This window comes from Dipteris shenzhenensis, chromosome 26, assembly GCF_047967505.1.
Source record: "Dipteris shenzhenensis isolate YYH24624 ecotype China chromosome 26, Dip_SZ_1.0, whole genome shotgun sequence".
In the NCBI taxonomy this organism is placed as follows: domain Eukaryota; kingdom Viridiplantae; phylum Streptophyta; class Polypodiopsida; order Gleicheniales; family Dipteridaceae; genus Dipteris; species Dipteris shenzhenensis.
In genome coordinates this window covers 14,467,967-14,488,503 of record NC_141621.1, presented here as the reverse complement: position 1 = coordinate 14,488,503, position 20,537 = coordinate 14,467,967, and the positions used below count along the sequence as shown (strand labels likewise).

The 20,537-nt window shown below is 42.1% G+C and overlaps 1 protein-coding gene across 1 annotated transcript; it reads left to right on the top strand.

The window, feature by feature from the left end:
- The first annotated feature begins 1,950 nt into the window (after positions 1–1,950).
- On the top strand, positions 1,951–3,527 carry LOC147884714 (glucan endo-1,3-beta-glucosidase-like). Its single transcript, XM_087397543.1, has 2 exons — positions 1,951–2,173; positions 2,274–3,527. The coding sequence occupies exons 1-2, from the start codon at positions 2,071–2,073 to the stop codon at positions 3,212–3,214; spliced, it is 1,044 nt and encodes a 347-aa protein (XP_087253669.1). The 5' UTR covers positions 1,951–2,070; the 3' UTR covers positions 3,215–3,527.
- The last annotated feature ends 17,010 nt before the right edge of the window (positions 3,528–20,537 follow it).

Here is a 20,537-nt window from a genome sequence, read left to right as displayed (position 1 = left end):
TCTTTAGAATGAGGACAAATTACATGAAGCTTTGGACTCGATTTTAGAAGGTAGTAGTTGTAAATTGTATTTGGATGACAGGTAAAGCTATAGATATCTTGAACTGGGATCTAGAAAATAAGACTCTTAGAAAGGAAAGGCTAGAAGACAAGTAACGTTGCTCACAACCTAGACCAAAATCTTAGTATTGATTCAAGGGTCAAGGCTAATAGTTGGAAATGAGGAAGAATCTCTCCATGACTGTTGTTCGAGATTATATCATATTCAAAAGTCTTGATAACCACTGAGTCAAATTCGTGAAACAGGACACGAATGGAAGTTGCCAGTCAAGTGAGTTTCCACAACATTTGCAAGTGCACATGGCATCCGATTTGCATTACTTATTGGTGTAATATCTCCACTTAAATCTTATCCTAGACACAGTCCAAACATATTCAGTAAAAATAAAATAAAGTTCAGCAGGCAACTCACATCCAACCACCTCGAAGCATATGGGCTAGAGACCACACTCCTATAGTTCTATACCCATAGCTCTGGTATCCCATACAACTAGAATTGTCTACAAGAAATCTTCAGCGTAGTATTTCGTGATGCACCATGTAAAGTAGTGTCAACACACTGAATACCACCAACACATTAGCCTAGTATCCCACTTTTTGGAAAGCATCTTTGCTTAATAAAGCCAAGAGATAGCCAATTGACTAAGCTTTGCTAATGTTCTAAGTCCTTAATCTTAAGCCCTATAGTTGGATTAAGTCCAATGTGAGCCTATTTACATGAGTTCCAAGAATGTGAATTCACATGAGGTCCAAAACTGGCTTGGAAGGCAAGTTTTATTCTCACTTTACAATAATAGGATGGGATTTTTAATTCCACTTTACAAAAAAATACGTTAGTTCATAAGTTAAAAGGCGTGATTTTATTGGGAAAACATTTTTAGTTTAGGGTTTTTTAAATACTCCTTGAATGCACATGATACTTAGGATTTTTTATTAGTGCAGGCCTCCCAAGGTTTCATTTCACTTTCTCTTAAGTGCCTCAATGGTGAGGGGGTAGAATGTCACATAATGTAACCAACGTGAGTTGTACATTTTGGGGACCTAGGTGTACATGTTGGGGCCTTTTGCTCGTTCAAAGACTCGGCACTAGTCTAGTGAGGTTTTTCAAAAGGCGTTTGAATAATGCGATGAAGATGGTGGTTGGAAAGCTAGACTCCTGCTGTTGGAAAGCCAGACTTCTGTCGTTGGCAATTTGACTTCTTCGTGTATAAGTCTATGGGAAAGCCGTGTGGTTAACGTTGGATGATACCGCTACGTAATACCTAGAGAACTGCAGGTGATAGTCAATGCGTGAGACTCTTTTTTCATCACAGTACCTTGTCATCTCACAGTATAGGTTGGGATGGAGACAAAAAAAAGGCGGTGAGGATTGTGTGGGTTCCTACGGACCTCGTGTATTTTCTGCTTCGCCTGAGCTGCGTCCGTAGAGCTGCTGTTCCATAGTAACGGAAGTCCAAACCTGGGCTTCGAGTCCTTATTAGAGTCATTGAATGTGATAGCGCTTCGTGATTTCTGCATTGCGATATCTGATTGAAATGGATTCGTGGAGCTTGGATATTTAGGGAGTCCGGAACCCGGACGTTTGAAACTCTACGTAGACTTCGATCGGTGATCGTCTGGGTCGTGCATGTGTCTCACGAGGACACAGAATATGCCGCAACTTGATGCTGCTGAGTCACGTATTGGAATTTGGATTGTATTCTTCAACCTCGCGGTCAAATTGATCAAAGCTTTTCAAGTAACGTAGATATTGCTGTGCGTAGCTGGTAGCGGAAAGTTCTATCTTTACCTGGTCCGCTGTGGTGAAAATCGAGGCAAACCATCCTTAAGGCTGCTTGAACATGTGCCCTGAAGCAACCCCTTATATGCATATAAAAGCAGCCTCCGAGTCTCCCAGACACAATTCCAGCCCGCTTCCATTCTCCTCCACACCAGCGATTGAGAACTGCTGCTACCTACGCACTCATAGTCCCAGGAGCACCTTCCTCAACTTTCACCTACTACTATAGAAATGTCTATCTGTTTTGCCCTGTTCTCCGGTTACCGGCGCTCACGCACCCTCTTCCTGGGCTGCTTGATCCTTGCCTGTGCTATGCAACTCCATGGATCAGCAGGTTACTCGAATCGGTTTTCTTCTCTTAAAGTTCTATCGATTGTAATTCTTCCGCCTTCAGGCCCCTGATAACTGGTTTTGTTTGTGCTTGTCAATTGCAGGCTCTACGGTTGGCGTAGCATATGGGCGTAACGGCGACAATCTTCCTACGCCGACCCAAGTTGTGAGCCTTTTACAGTCTAAAAACGTGGGACAAGTGAGAATCTACGACACAGATGCAAGCGTACTGAGCGCCTTTCAAGGATCAGGCATAACTCTGATCGTAGGCGTGTCCAACGACCAACTAGCAAGCCTGGCCTCGGGGTCGAGCACCGCTAACCAGTGGGTGCAAACTAACATCGTGCCATACGCCTCGGTGATAAAATGCATCGCTGTGGGCAACGAGGTGCTTATACAGAATTCGCAGTATACACAGTACCTGTTCCCAGCCATGACGAACGTGTACAATGCTCTCGTTAGTTCCAATCTCCAAGGGAGCATTCAGGTTTCTACAAGCCACGCCACAAGTGTGCTAGGGAATTCTTATCCGCCGTCGCAGGGCACGTTCCAAAGCGGAATTCAGTCTCAAATGAGCTCCATTCTGCAATTCCTCTCGCAGAAAGGGGCACCATTTCTAGCCAATGTCTATCCCTTCTTCGGATATACGAGCAACCCAAGCCAGATACCGTTGGCGTATGCGCTGTTCCAGGGGGGAACGGACAACGTGGACAATGGGCTGCACTACACAAATCTGTTCGATGCAGAGGTGGATGCACTGATTTCAGCGATGGAGACGGCGGGATATAGCCGAATCAAAGTGGTGGTGACGGAGAGTGGGTGGCCAAGCAAGGGATCAGATGCATCGGCGACGGTGACAAACGCTCAGACATACAACCAAAATCTGGTGAATCACGTAGCAAGCGGTACTCCCAAGAGGCCCAACGTGCTCCTCGAGACGTACATTTTCGAGCTCTTTAACGAGGATATGAAATCAAGTGTTGAGGAGATGAACTTTGGCCTCTTCAATGCTGATCAGAGCCCGGTCTATCCCATCACTCTTTGAGACTGAATGCATGGGTTTGGTCTCTTGAATCTTCTTTAACCTTTTGAGAGCAACGTCTAAGACATATAACACCTGCATCCTCCAATACTTCTAAAAGCGCTTGAAGCATGCGATGAAAATTGCGTAGATTCCATAAGTTAAAGTTCAAGGATTAAGGGTCCTTTCACATAAATTCCACACTACATCTCAAAGATGAGCTACCATCCTCATTTCTCCTAATTTAAAGACCGGTTAGGCAAATCATGCTGCACTATTAATCGTCTTCTTTTATAATTGTAACGAATGCTCTTATTAAGATCTCTCACACATCTTTTGGTTATAAATGACAATATTAAGAGTATTGATTTATCAAACGACAAACAATTGATGAAATTTTAAAAATCATATGAAATAAAATATCACCATAAAAATACGATGCAACATGTTAAGTTCTCATTCTCATTTCTCCTCTTTTAAAGATTCATTTGCTCCACTTCTCTTTACAATTGCAACAAATGCTCTTGTGAGATCAGCTAACACATCATCCGATAATAAATTAACTATCTTGAGGGTATTAATTTATCAAATAACAAACAATCGATCAATTAAAAAAGAATCATATGACATAAAATATCACCATAGAAATGTTGTGCAACATGTTGATATTATGTTAAATGCTTATAGATTTTTTGTGATGCAGTTCGGTCAGTTTTGTTAACCACAGTAAGATTGCATACTACTGTTTTCTCAAAAAAGAAGTCAATACCCTTTTCCAAAGGTGATATATTGAAATCCTAGTTAAAGGTTAAATTTTCATATCCCCACTGGATTTGAAGTGTCCATGGATATAGATGGGAGTGGGTTATCAAAAGAAAAAGCTACTCAAACCAAGAGGACATCAAAATGAAATCATGTAGGTATTAGTACTAAATTATTTGCCAAGTTTATGATATCAATGTCTTCTAGTTACCTTATTTATTACCCTTTAAGAGGTGACTGAATATGCTATATCCTTATGTACAAACTATCACTGAAGTGGTCATCTTGATCATTAAAATTTTAGTGGGATTATTGCATTGGTTCTAAGATCTTCATAGGGCTAGGAATCACCCATCCGATAAGTACTTGGTCAGATAACATACGTAAGGGTGTGTTTTTTTGCGGATGTGCATATCACTATCGGAAAAACGTTGTATAATGCGTGATCGACCATGCAAAGCATATCTGATGGTGATAATACTTTGCATGCATCTCAACCTAGTTGAAAGGGACTTGTGTGCAAAGTGGAGCCCCCATCTGATAAGTACTTGTTTGAATAACACACCTAGGACCGTGTTTTTTTATGGTTGTGCATGACACTAAGGAAAAAACGGTGTTTGATGCTTGATCGACAATGCAAAGCATATCCGATGGGCACAATACTTCGCACACACCTTCAACTAGGTGGAATTGACTTACATGCAAAGTGGCATGCCCATCCCATAAGTGCTTGATCGGATAACATACCTAGCAGCGTGTTTTTTTACGAATGTGCATGACACTAAGGCAAAAATGGTATTTAATGCTTGATCGACCATGCAAAGGATATCCGATGGGCACAACAATTTTCCTACGCCTCAAACTAGGTGGTATTGAAATTTTCTCAAAGAGGCACACCCATCCGATAAGTACTTGGTCAGATAACACACCTAAGGGCATGTTTTTTTGCGGATGTGCATATCATTAGGGGAAAAACAGTGTATAATGCGTGATCAGCCATGCAAAGCATATTCGATGGTCACAATACTTTGCACGCACCTCAACGTAGTTGAAAGATACTTACGTGCAAAGTGGAGCCCCCATCTGATAAGTACTTGTTTGAATAACACACCTAGGACCGTGTTTTTTTATGGTTGTGCATTACACTAAGGCAAAAACAGTGTTTTATGCTTGATCCACAATGCAAAGCATATCCGATGGGCACAATACTTTGCACACACCTTCAACTAGGTGGAATTGAATTACATGCAAAGTGGCATTCCCATCGCATCAGTACTTGATCGGATAACACACCCATCAGTGTGTTTTTTTACGGATGTGCATGACACTAAGGCAAAAATGGTATTTAATGCTCGATCGACCATGCAAAGCATATTCGATGGGCACAATACTTTTCCTACACCTTGACCTAGGTGGTATTGAAATGTTCTCAAAGAGGCACACCCATCCGATAAGTACTTGGTCAGATAACATATCTAAGGGCGTGTTTTTTTGCGGATGTGCATATCACTACGGGAAAAGCATTGTATAATGTGTAATCAACGATGCAGAGCATATCTGATGGTGACAATACTTTGCACGCATCTCAACCTAGTTGAAACGGACTTGCGTGCAAAGTGGAGCCCCCATCCGATCGACAATGCAAAGCATATCTGATGGGCACAATACTTTGCACACACCTTCAACTAGGTGGAATTAACTTATATGCAAAGTGGCATTCCCATCGCATAAGTACTTGATCGGATAACACACCTAGTAGCATGTTTATTTACAGATGTGCATGACACTAAGGTAAAAATGGTATTTAATGCTCGATCGACCATGCAAAGCATATTCGATGGGCACAATACTTTTCCTATGCCTTAACCTAGGTGGCATTGAAATGTTCTCAAAGAGGCACACCCATCCGATAAGTACTTGGTTAGATAACATACCTAAGGGCATGTTTTTTTATGGATGTGCATATCACTACCAGAAAAACATTGTATAATGCGTAATCGACCATGCAAAGCATATCCGATGGTGACAATACTTTGCATGCATCTCAACCTAGTTGAAAGATACTTGCGTGCAAAATGGAGCCCCCATCCGATAAGTACCTGTTTGAATAACACACCTAGGATCGTGTTTTTTTATGGTTGTGCATTACATTAGAGCAAAAATGGCGTTTTATGCTTCATCGATAATGCAAAGCATATCCGATGGGCATAATACTTTGCACACACCTTAAAGGATGTGGAATTGACTTACATGCAAAGTGGCATGCCCATCCCATAAGTACTTGATCGGAGAACATACCTAGCAGCGTGTTTTTTTACGGATGTACATGATACCAAGGGAAAGATGGTATTTAATGCTCGATCAACCATGCAAAGCATGTCCGATGGGCACAATACTTTTCCTAGACCTCAACCTAGGTGGCATTGACATGTTTTCAAATAGGCATACCCATTTGATAAGTACTTGGTCAGATAACACACCTAAGGGCGTGTTTTTTTGTGGATGTGCATATCACTAGGGAAAAAACGGTGTATAATGCGTGATCGTCCATGCAAAGCATATCCAATGGTCACAATACTTTGAATGAACCTCAACCTAGTTGAAACCGACTTGCGTGCAAAGTGGAGTCCCCATCTGAGAAGTACTTGTTTGAATAACACACCTAGGATGTGTTTTTTTATGGTTGTGCATGACACTAAAGCAAAAATAGTGTTTTATGCTTGATCGACAATGCAAAGCATATCCGATGGGCACAATACTTTGCACACACCTTCAACTAGGTGGAATTGACTTACATGCAAAGTGGCGCGCCCATCCCATAAGTACTTGATCGGATAACATACCTAGCATCGTGTTTTTTTACGGATGTGCATGACACTAAGGCAAAAATGGTATTTAATGCTCGATCGACCATGCAAAGCATATCCGATGGGCACAATACTTTTCCTATGCCTTAACCTAGGTGGTATTGAAATGTTCTCAAAGAGGCACCCCCATCCGATAAGTACCAAGTGGTCAGATAACATACCTAAAGGCATGTTTTTTTGGGGATGTGCATATCACTACCGAGAAAACGTTGTACAATGCGTGATCGACCTTGCAAAGCATATCCGATGGTGACAATACTTTGCACGCACCTCAACCTAGTTGAAACAGACTTGTGTGCAAAGTGGAGCCCCCATCTGATAAGTACTTGTTTGAATAACACACCTAGGACCTTGTTCCTTTATGATTGTGGATGACACTAAGGCAAAAATGGTGTTTTATGCTTGATCGACAATGCAAAGCATATCCGATGGGCACAATACTTTGCACACACCTTCAACTAGGTGGAATTGAATTACATGCAAAGTGGCATTCCCATCGCATAAGTACTTGATCGGATAACACACCTAGAAGCATGTTTTTTTATGGATGTGCATGACACTAAGGCAAAAATGGTATTTAATGCTCGATCGACCATGCAAAGCACCTTCAACTAGGTGGATAATATTTATGTAATTGTTGCTACTGCAGCTTGCTTGCAAAGGACTCTCACAAAGGAGATGGCTATAGATTTTGTTCCATGGATGGATGTGATTTTATGTAGCAAAAGAGAAGTATTTGCATTTGCTACAATCCATGATAGTGATTCCAATTCAGTTTGCCACTTTCGAAGACTTGGCGAAGATAAGGTGGCAGTTACTGTATCAAAGATTCTTAGCGCACATGTTGAGCTAAAGTATAAATGTGGAGATATGGAAACACTTGGAGATGTTATGCCCTACAATACATCCAACAAATCATTTATAGCATGGGACAAAGATGAGACTTATGCAACAGACATTATCAAGAATACAAAGTACACCACCTTGGATTTTACTATAGGGGACATTTTACAAATGAGATTATTTGCAAATAAGACTATAGCAAAAGGTAAAGTATTGGGTTTTGAACAAGTGGATCAACAATGGTCATTTGCACAGATGAGGAATCTAAAAGTCACTAATGATGGTATGGTTGATAACATAACATCCTTATGTGATCCCTACTATGAGATAGGTAAGAATATGAGATGGAGCATGCAATTTTTAAACATGAGAAAGAGGCACGTGGTTTTCAATGATAAAGACAAGGTATACTACAATATCAAAGGACCTAAAAAGCGTGCCCATGTGCCAGGCTCTATCACTTCAAATGTGGATGATTTCAATGTACTTAATTATAGAAGTGACATCTTATCTGGAGTGGATGAGTTCATTGGTTCCGAGAAACAAAATGACTTTAGAAGCGAAGCCTTATCTGGGGTGGATGAATTCTTGCACAGTGAGAAGTGTGAGTTCATGCATATTAACAAATCTGGTGTCAATCAAGCTTGTGGATTTGTGAAAGCCATGGAAGATTTCCCAATGAGTGATGTTCTCTCTGGAGTGGAAGAGTTTCAAGGTTCTCAATACTCTCGTAGAATATTGAATTCATTGAATGGTCCTAAGAGTATGTTAAAAACAAGGATGAGATCAACAAAGGATTATTCAATATTTAACTTTGATTGTGATATGGCCAAGGATGCAACAACCAATCATGGATGCTTGGTTACAAACAAATGTGAGGAAAAGAAGTGCATAAATACAGATAACAACGTGCACGAGGAACGAAAACGGTTTTACATATGCATGAAGAGAGAGCGAATCCAAGCAGATCCACAAAAGCAACCAAAGAGGAAGAGAGTAATGAAGGAGGAGAACATGTTAAATGCATTGGGATATTTATCTTGCAAGCGAAGATGTATGCGCTCCATTGATCTTGCAGACATCAGGGAATGTAGAGGACATGTGTGGCAAAGAAGAGGAAGCGAAAGAAATGAATACCTTCTCACAAGTCTCTCTTGCTTTCTTCAGAATGGCAATAAAAGGCTAAGTTCAAGACAAAAGGTAAAACCTCTCGTAAATGGAAAAAAGATTTGCAATAAGGCATATCGCAATATTACTGGATTATCCCATGGTACATATTAGGATTTAGTCACCAAGGCAAAGGGCGGCAACAAATTTAGCATTCACAGTAATAGAGGAAGGTCCAAATCAAGAATCTCAATTGTCAGGGCAGCAGCAATTTCGGAAGACTTCATACATGAAAATGCTTTACCTCAACCCCATATATCTATCAAACTCCCTAACGGTGACGTGATCACTGAAATGCACCTTCCAATGGGCTTGACAAAGCTCGAAGTATTTGACTCTATTGCAGAAAAGCAAAGGCAAAGAGGGGATGCCGTAGCTTCTTCTCATACTTTGTATACTCTTTGGAAGAAGAACTTTGGATATGTTAAAATCCCAAGGAGGTAAAAAATGTCAAAGTGCAATGTCTGTGATGATTTAAGGTGAGCGATTGAGAGTGCAACATGTCCAAATCAAAGGGAATTATACAAAAAAAACCAAAAATCTCATCATGACCTTATTCGACATTCTAGACAAAAATATGCATTTTGGAAGGAGCAAGCTATTTCGCATCCCGATGACTACATGTGCCTTATTGTAGATGCCATGGATCAGAATACAACAACATTGCCTCGTTTTGTTGCCACTCCACCTAAATTACAAGGAAAGCACTTTCTAAAGACACATCTATGTGGAGTGTTAGTGCATGGAATTAAGTTCTTTGCAAATATATGGATTGATTCCTTGCATCTACATGATAGCAATCAAGTTGTAACATCTATTATGAAGGCAATTCGTAATGTACATGCAGAAAAAGGTCACCTACCACCGACTTTGAGAATACAAGCTGATAATTGCTGGTGAGAAAATAAGAATGTACTCATGTTTGCATTCTGCTCCATGCTAGTTGCTCATCGAATCTTCAATGAGGTCGAATGTGGATTTTTGTATGTTGGGCATACACATGAGGATATTAATCAGATTTTTAGCACAGTCTCAAGGGAGCTTAAATGCAACGATGCGGAGACAATAGATGACTTGGTAAGAAGATGTGGTAGGCAAGTTGGTGGTCGCAAGGAAAGTACAGTATGTGAGAGGCTCGAAAGAATGTATGATTGGAAGAGCTTCATTCTACCTTTCATACAAACGGGTGGTGATGCATTGACAGGTCATACCAATCCACACTACTTTCGTTTTTTTTTTAAAGATGAAAAACCCGTAATGCAATGGCAACAGTATTCTGATGATACAAAATGGGAACCTAAAGAACCTTAGAGTCTCTTAACTTCAATTCCCAGCAAGGAAAGGTATCCAACATGGGCTCCTATACAAGAATTCAATGAGAGGTCTAACTGTGAAATAGAAGGATTAAAAGCATTTATTACATACAAAGAGGAAATGCTCCGGAGATATCCTGATTTGAAGCCTACTTGGAGAGAACACACTACCACTGTAATTAACAAGACACGAAATTTAATAAAGGACCTTGAGAGAATGCGAGGCTCAAAGGATGTCAAGGAAGAATGCAATATATTTTGGCCAAATGTTCATAACGATTTGCGCCCGCTCCAGTCTTTGAAAATGAATTTGTATCATTACTCCCACGCCCATATTGTGGACCGAAGAAGAGAGAGTTTATGCCACAAGTAGATATAGAGGTCGATTGTTTTGTTGTGGTTCCGCCATCGGATGATGAATATGAGAATGTGAAGTTTTGGGTTGCAAAAGTAGTTGATATGCAAAGAGATGACCAAGGGAGAGCTACAACATTTACAGCGGTATGGTATGAGCCAAAGGGCAAGAAGGAGAATATGGATAACAACACATTGTATACTAATTGTGGGTCCCAAATGATGAAGCGGTCTCTCAAGTTTCGACGGAGACAATCATAGTGTCTTGGCATTCAAGGGCAAAGAAATCAAAGAAGCACATGGGATATGAGGTAGAAGGAAAAATAAAAAGACCACAGCAAAGTATTTTGCATATACACGAATTTTTAAGGATGCTCGCCATGGAGGAAGTAGAAGGAGACATCGCAAATGAAGAATGTCCATGATTAAACCTTTCTATTGAAGTCCATTGAAGGATTTTATTTGGGTACTAGGCAAGAAGCCAATTCAAGACAATTATAATCAGAGTCATCACCTCCTATGTCAAATGAGAGTCAAAATATGCACTGGATGTCACCCAAGGTTCAAGGCTTGGAAAGACAATAGGGAGTTAATGCAGATGGCACCTGGCAAGGGACTATCACAACAACACAGCAACTATAGAGGTGCTCGGTAGACGGGCAAAATAGCAAGCGCATCTGCGTTGCTTTAGTAGAGGAATTACGGGCGCGTCTAAAAGCGCGTCTAACAACTCACACAACAAGACAAAGCACCCATAGATGCGCGCACAGACGCGTTTCATGAACTAAATAAAAAACTTATGGGCGCGTCTATTTGCGCATCAGGAGACCCGCGTCTAATTGCGCGTCTATATATCAGACTTACGTGCGTATAGACGCGCTTATACATGCGTAAATAAACGCGCATATAAACGCTTTGATAGATGCACGTATAGACGCAAGTCGAACAGACAAACGCGAATATAAACGCGTTTTTAAACGCACTGATAGACGCCCCTTTTTTTTTTAAATAAATTTTACAGAATACTGTGTATGTTGTGTATGCTATATAGTTACAAGAATCCCATATCCACATTCTGTAATTCAATTCTTATAGCCAACCGCATTTTAATTACAATTCCAAATAAAATATTACAACTCCAAAACGCAATAAAATTGAAAGCTCAAAAAGTGCTTGTATATACATATAGCACGAAGCTAAGCCACGTCATGTGGCTCCAAGTACAAAAAATAAGGAAGCTAAGCCATGTCATGTGGCTTCAAGAACAAAAAATAAGAGGAGTCTATATACAAGAGGCACGAAGCCAAGCCAATGGCTTTAAGTACAAAAAAGAATAGTAGCACTACTTCTACGACTAATCCTCACTGCCTTTCACGCTCCCTTCTGCGCTGCCTTCTGCGCTCCCTTCTGCACCTCCTTCTTCGTCTTCCTCGTCGTCTTGTGCAGGGGCGCCCTGTAAACAAGGGACAACATATATCAATGTATAAAAAATCAAATCTTTACTTATAATTTTGGCATTATTTAATTACTTTCAAATACCTGGGGGGCCTGTCCAGTAGCTCGGGTATACTGCTCCTTAGTAATCAACCCGTCATCATAGAAGTGCCTCCATGTATCTCCTCTGCGATGGTGGCAGTGGTAGGCTGTCTCCACTGGAGTAGGGTATCTGCCCACGATCTCAAGCTGCATGACCGCGATACACTTTGTGGAGGGATTAGTACAAAGAAACAACCAACCTCCTAATAAACTACATAAGCAATATAATTTGAGATCGATACTTACAAATTGGGCCTCCCTTGATTCAACACCCCCTGCTCCAAAATGCGCGCTCCCATACTCCTCCATCTGGATCCTCCGTGCCTCCACGTGCTGCAGACTGGGCTCCTCCCTCGCTGACTTCATTGCCTTCTTCCACTCACGCTTCTGAGCGGTGTGGGGCGGGCCCCTTGGAGGTTGACCTGCCTCAAGTCTGGCAAGCTCCGCTAGTGCCTGCCTCTTAAGGGAAGATCTTTTATTGCTAAGTATCGTAACAATCTTTGACTTCCCCCATTTATCTGTGAACTGGCGATTGGGGGGGTTAGGATACCTAGAGCGAACAGTAGCGAGGGTCTCATCAGCCAACCTCTTTGGGTGGTCTTTATAGTGGATAAAGCAATCTCTGTAATTGTTAGCAATTACAGAGCGCATGAAGGCCATGATGTCCTTCCCCCGCGCATCCATCAAGATGCCTCCTGTCTGGGTGATGTCATAATAAATCGTACCATCACCCAGAGGCACGTCTAAATCATCGGAATCATCATCCTCCTCACCGCCACATGGCCCAAAGCACTGTGCCATGCATCCGCCACCGCTCTCCCTGCTACTATGCCTGCCACCCTGTCGTGTCGAGCTCGTACGCTGGCCACTCGTAGCTGGGGACTGCGTGGGACTACGCTGACCACTCGTAGCTGGAGAACCGAGTCTCGACGGCTGGGGAGTACATCGACGGCTCGCTGAGGCAGAAGGACCTCCTGAAGGCATGGGGGAAGGGGCATAAGACGGGATGGCAGAAGGGACATAAGACGGCATGGGGGAAGGGGCATAAGACGGTACGGGGGAAGGGGCATAAGACGGGGCATAAGACGGCTGTGCGGACTCCGCTGGGGTGATCTCAGGCGGTGTGGGGTGGCTCGGAGTCTGTAGTGCTGACTCCTGGGGAGTGTTAAGGGTACCCGTCATGTACCTGTATAACTCCGCAGGACTAGGAGGGTGCCCTAAAATATTATATAAATCCTTCCATATCGATTCACGTGGATCAGGTGAGCTAGAAGCACTTCCTCCCCACATGTTAAACTGGAAAAAAATAAACAAATCTATTACTTTGGGAGCTGAGAAGAAAGGGGAAAAAAAAAAAGAGGCTCTGTCAGAGCGCGTCTATAGACCCATCTAATCTTCGCGTCTATAAACGCATCTAACAGAGCGTTTAACAGTTCAAGTAAAAGCGCATCTAACTGTCCGTCCATCAATCCGTCTAACAGTGCGTTAAAAAGCGCGTCTACCACTGCGTCTAACAATCCGTCCAAACATCCGTCTAACAGTGCGTCTAAAAGCACATCTAACAGTTCGTTTAAAACTCTGTTTAATAGAGCGTCTGTGTGGGCGTCTATATACGCATCTGTGTGTGTCTGTAGCAAGCCAGACGCGCATATAGACGCGCCTGTAGACGCACGTTTAGACGTGCCCTCAGACGCCTCTATACACGCGCTCCGACAGTCGAGAATACTCAAAAGTCGAAAAGGACGTTTCGCCCGACAAAAGAACGTGTCGTTCATACCTAGATGCTGCGTTTCGTGGATGCGAAAAAGTACAAAACTGGAAAGAGCAAGCAAGAACAACTTCAAAAGGACTTACTTGGAAAAAGGTATGGAAGGATCTTTCTTTTCCAAACTTGTTTCTTCTCCTTGTTCACACTCCTCCTCTTCTTTAGGCTTGGAAGCAAGCTGTGTAGGTACGGTCCCTTTGTCTTGAGTGAAAGCTTGGAACTGTGTATGGGAGGCTCTCTCTTAAGCTTCGAATCTATAGAACTGCTAATAAAGAAGGAAGAAAGCCGCTCGCGAAGTTTAAGTAGTCAAAAGAAAAGCAAAGCGAGCGGCGCGCCGAAAAGCAGGTTTAAAAGTCGCGGGTATAGTCGCGTCTGAATACACAGAGTAGTGCGTCTATAGTCGCGTCTATTAGCGCGTCTACAGGCGCGTTTAAATACACAGAGTAGACGGGCATTTAAACGCGCAGTTAGACGCGACATTAGACGCGACGATAGACACGGCGATAGACGCAACACAGAGTTTTTAAGTTAAGCATTTGAAGAAGAGCAAATTTGGTGGGTTGTTTGTTTGTAGGATGTCTCCATCTTCAACAAGCAGCTCCAGTGAGGATGAATCCCTCCGTATCCACCATCGCGAAATGTGGTTGGAGCAAAAAATCAAATGTCTGTGTGATCGATGTCGAGGAAACATGTATTGTGCACGCAGCATTACGCTCAATCATATCTCAAAGTATGGAGAATGGGATGTGACCGTATACAGGGTAAGGATTTGTAAGTTAAGGTTGATTGAGATACCTATGGGTGTTCATAGGTTTGAGTTATAATGATCCCATTTTAATTTGATACAGGATGCAGTGCCACACCTGCACATGTTACCCTATGCCCGTCGTGAGGAGGCGAAGCGTCGGCGATATGAGGTGGGATCTTTAGGAGGGACCGTTACGGATGCATGGAGTGATGGTGATAGTAGCCCTCCACCATTACCTCATGAAGCCGTGGAGGAGGAGGTGTTTGATGATATGGTGCGGGATTTATATGTCCATCAAGGGAGGGATAATAGCATGGAGCAGGATGATCTTTTTACCGCAGCATCGACTCCACTGTTTGAGGGGTACACATTCTCTGTTCTACGTGCCTCCCTTGAGTTACTAAACTTGCAAACCATCTATGGATGGAGCAATGCAAGTTTGAATGCATTACTCAAGTAAGCTTTAAAGTCGATTTTGCAAACATGGTGAATTATGCTAGTGGGTCAATTACTCGAATGCTTTTCCTCATTTATGGTCTTCACGTGTAGGCTATTGTGTAAAATGCTTCCAAGGGAGAATAATTTATCGACCTCAAGAGATATGGCAAGGCAACATGTGACCTCTCTTGGAGGATTAGATTACAAGCGCATCCATGCATGTGTCAACGATTGCGTTTTGTTTCGTGGACTACATAAGGATGCAAGAGAGTGTCCTACTTGTGGAGAGGCAAGATATAGAGCAGATCTCAAAACCTTGGACGTGCCTCGTAAGGTATTGCGACATTTTCCCATAATCCCTCGCATCCAACATATGTTCAAGTGCAAATCTATTGCAGAGCTCATGTCATGGCATTCCTCCCATCGATCAACCGATGGCAAGTGGAGAACTCCCATGGACTCTCCTGCGTGGAAGCATATTGAAGACACATGGCCAAGCTTCAAGGAAGAACCTAGGAGCTTGAGACTTGGATTGGGTATGGACGGTGTGAACCCATTTGGTCTCAAAAGCACGTCTTATAGTGTATGGCCAGTGGTATTGGTGAATTACAATCTTCCACCCTCTATGGCTATTAAGAAAGGACATGTCATGCTGTCCCTTCTAATTCCAGGGAAACATAAAGTCAAAAACCCTGATGTTTATTTGGAGCCTTTGATTGATGAGCTAGAGATACTTTGGAGAGGTATCGAGGTGCATGATGTGAGCAGGCCTCCCTCGTCACGAGACTTCAACTGCAAAGCAGTCTTGATGTGGACGATGCATGACTTCCCAGGCTACGGCGAGTGTTCAGGCAAGCATTGCATTTTTTAATTATGAATAGGCAAGGACATGGCACCCTAAACCCACCTTCCACTCTTAATTGCATCTATTGTTTCAGGTCTCACTACATCGGGTTACCATGCATGTCCTGTTTGTGGTCCTTCGCTAGTTGCCTCACGGGCAGACGCATTGAATAAGGTCATCTATGAGAATCACCATCGATTTCTCCCACCTGATCATCCTAGATATGTTGCCCTCCTCCCACAATCACTTACCGCGGGAGATTGGATGAGAATTTGGGACGGTTCCACGACTCCTCCACCACTTGGCATGAGCCGGTAAGGATTTGTAACTATTGGCTGGAAGTAAAGATTGGCTATATTGGTTGAAAGTGAGGATTGCACGCTAACACTTTATTTTGTTTAGATACTCCATCTTTTATCGTTTACCATATTGGTCCCACCTCAAGATCAATCACCTGCTCGATCCCATGCATATCTTCAAGAATGTGGCATCTACCATTTGGGAGCATTTGAATGGGACACGAGATTCGGGAGGCATAAGGGAGGATCTACGTACCACAGGGAGGATGCGTGAAGCTTGGCCTCAAGAGAGACCAAATGGGCGTGTTTTTTTACCTCGTGCACCGTGGATGTTATCAAATCTAGAGATGGCGACGGTGAAGCGCGCTATTACTACAATTCGTACTCCCACTGGATGCATGAGGTGTTTGAAGGGAGCCTTTACAAAGAGCAAGAAAAGAGGTGTAGAGCAATTATATGGCTTGAAATCTCATGATTGGCACAAGATGCTCCAAGTAAGTATTTTATATGTATAATATCTTTTTCCTTTCAAATTTGTGAGTGAATAGCTATAAGCAACTAATCAACCACCTCCTCGCGGGTTCAGTTCATACTACCTACTAGCATTTCACGTAGTGCATCAAAGGACGCGAAAGATTGTATTTACAAGATGGGCGAGCTTGTGAGGTATGTGAGCTCAAAGGAAATAGATCCCACCACGCTTGAGAATGCTCGAGTTATGTCAGTGGAGGCGGTTTGTTTAGTGGAGGAGACATTTCCACGTTCTATTCTCACAAGCCAACTACATCTCATAGTGCATTTGGTGGATGAGATTGCTATTTGCGGTACTATACATGCACGATGGTTGTTCTTCCTCAAGTGCTTCATGAAGACCTTGAAGGGCTTCGTGAGACAAAATGCAAGATCCAAAGGTAGCATGGCCGGGTTGGTTGGTACAAGAGTCACTTGTATATATTTTTGAGTTTCTTGTTGATGTGGATAGCTCTCTCCCATGACTATGGATAGATGATGAAGACCTAAGGATGACCTCTATTGTGCCTCAAGGGAAAGGATGCAACAAAGTAATAGACACGTAGTTGCATAATAGTATCAACCTCTTTTGCGTGCTTAATAGTGATGTGATGAAAAGATGGGTGACAAGATACGAGGATGCAAAGGCAAGAAGACAAAAAGAAAGGGCCCTCTTTCGTACACACCATGGATCTCTGTGCCATACCCTCAGTATCTAAGAGCACTTCTAAAGGATATTCATGTGGATTGGCTACTTGATGAAATGGAGAAAGCAGAGAAAGACGAGGGGATGCATATCACAATGGAAGAATGGGAGTATGCTAGGGGATGCATGAGCAAGGTCGGTATATAGAATGTTATGCATAAGTTAGAAGGTTTTTATAATTTAGATTGCTTATTTAATTGATTTTTTCTTGGTGTAGTGCACTATGTTCAATGCTATATGGTGTGAGGGCAAGCATTTTTGAACACAACGGATTGATGATAAGAGAAACACACAAGATTGCGGCGTCATTGCTAGCTTTGAGGGAGCCAATGGAGTCATGGATGATTATTGTGGCATAATCCAAGATATCATTATGCTTGACTTTCGACGCTTCTTTGTGTATGTTTTGGATGTAAAGTGGTTTAAGGACGTGGTGGAAAGAGGCCCTAATGCAACAATCAAACACCATGCAAGTGGCTTTGTAACTATTGACTCCACAAAGTTTTGGCAAAGTAGGAAGGACACACTAATACTACCGCAACAATGTGAACAGGTACTGTGCACACACATAAAAATACTCGCTTTTAAATATTTGATGCAAGAAAAGTAACATGATTGTATTTGTGTTTGAATTAGGTTGTCTATCAACCAATGGTGGATAATAATAGGTGGTGGCATGTCATACCTATTATGCCACGTTCCAAAGTGATGTATAGTACATTTACTAATATGGAGCGTATGGAGGATGATCATGGCCATGGACGTGATGATGACCGTGATACAAGAGAGGAGGATGATCATGAGATAGGAGATATAGATATTGAGGCCGGCATTACCCATGAGGACGAGCCTACCATTGGAGATCTTGATTTCGATGAGCACATGAGTAGCACAAGTAGTAGTGGGTTGAATGTACTTGTAGATCTAAACACTTGTTTGGATTTTGAAGTAGATAGTTTGGCAAGGGTTGATCTCATTGAGGATGAGATTGAACCGTAGCCCCACAATTGATATTGGCAAAACTATTTTACATATTGTCTCATTCTCCTCATTTCCCTTAATTCTTGTATATGTGGGCTTGCAAAAAATTATGTGCTTTGGTAATCATGGGCAATGTTTGGAAAGCAATGATGTACACCAAAATCTCACTTTCTGTATTCTCTGGAGCGCGTCTAACAACGCATCTAAATGCGCGTCTGATTCTCAGTGTAAATGCGCAAATAAACGCGCAAATACACGCGCAAATAGGTGCGCTAATAAACGGGATGTTAGACGGGCCCGTATTTTCTCAGGTCTAACGCGCAAATAAACGCGGTGATTGACGCGCAAATAGACGAGCATTTAGCCGTGCTAATAGACGCGCCCGTAATTTCTCTACTAAAGCAATGCCTATAGACGCGCCTGCTATTTTGCGTGTCTACCAAGCGCGTCTATAGTTGCTTTGTGTTGTTGTGTCATCTATTTGCGGTGTATTAACACATCTAATTGCACGTCTAATCTAAGAAAATACGAGCCCATCTAACATCACATTTATCAGCGTGTCTATTTGTCGTGTATTAATGCGTTTATTTGCGCGTTTACACTGAGAATTAGACGTGCATTTAGACGCATAGATAGACGCAAACCACAGATTACAGAAAGTGAGATTTTGGTGTACATCATTGCTTTCCAAACATTGCCCATGATTACCAAAGCACATAATTTTAACAGAACATCAATGCTTTTTTGCAAGCCCACATATACAAGAATTAAGTGAGGTGAGGAGAATGAGACAATATCTAAAATAGTTTTGCCAATATCAATGATGGGGCTATGGTTCAATCTCATCCTCAATGAGATCAACCCTTGCCAAACTCTCTACTTCAAAATCCAAACAAGTGTTTAGATCTACAAATACATTCAACCCACTACTACTTGTGCTACTCATGCTCATCGAAATTAGCATCACTAATGGTAGGCTCGTCCTCATGGGTAATGGCCTCAATATCTGTATCTCCTATCTCATGATCATCCTCCTCTCTCGTATCACGGTCATCATCACATCCATGGCCATGATCATCCTCCATACGCTCCATATTAGTAAATGTACTATACATCACTTTGGAACGTGGCATAATAGGTATGACATGCCACCATCTATTATTGTCCACCATTGGTTGATAGACAACCTAATTCAAACACAAATACAATCATGTTATTTTTCATCAAATATTTAAAAGTGAGTATTTTTATATGTGTGCACAATACCTGTTCACATTGTTGCGGTAGTACTAGTGTTTCCTTGCTACTTTGCCAAAACTTTGTGGAGTCAATAGTTACAAAGCCACTTGCATGGCGTTTTATTGTTGCATTAGGGCCTCTTTCCACCACGTCCTTAAACCACTTTACATCCAAAACATACATAAAGAAGCATCGAAAGTCAAGCATAATAATATCTTGGATTATGCCACAATAATCATCCATGGCTCCATTGGCTCCCTCAAAGCTAGAAATGACGTCGCAATCTTGTGTGTTTCTCTTATCATCAATCCGTTGTGTTCGAAAATGCTTGCCCTCACACCATATAGCATTGAACATAGTGCACTACACCAAGAAAAAATCAATTAAATAAGCAATCTAAATTATTGAAAGCTCCTAACTTATGCATAACATTCTATATACTGACCTTGCTCATGCATCCCCTAGCATACTCCCATTCTTCCATTGTGATATGCATCCCCTCGTCTTTCTCTGCTTTCTCCATTTCATCAAGTAGCCAATCCACATGAATATCCTTTAGAAGTGCTCTTAGATACTGAGGATATGGCACAGAGATCCATGGTGTGTACGAAAGAGGGCCCTTTCTTTTTGTCTTCTTGCCTTTGCATCCTCGTATCTTGTCACCCATCTTTTCATCACATCACTATTAAGCACGCAAAAGAGGTTGATACTATTATGCAACTACGTGTCTATTACTTTGTTGCATCCTTTCCCTTGAGGCACAATAGAGGTCATCCTTAGGTCTTCATCATCTATCCATAGTCATGGGAGAGAGCTATCCACATCAACAAGAAACTCAAAAATATATACAAGTGACTCTTGTACCAACCAACCCTCAGCCATGCTACCTTCGGGTCTTGCATTTTGTCTCACGAAGCCCTTCAAGGTCTTCATGAAGCGCTCGAGGAAGAACAACCATCGTGCATGTATAGTACC

Excerpts from the sequence above, each read along its gene's own strand:
- LOC147884714 (XM_087397543.1), top strand. The coding sequence starts at position 2,071 with ATGTCTATCTGTTTTGCCCTGTTCTCCGGTTACCGGCGCTCACGCACC. Across the intron at positions 2,174-2,273 it reads GCAACTCCATGGATCAGCAG|GCTCTACGGTTGGCGTAGCA; the intron begins GTTACTCGAATC and ends TGTCAATTGCAG.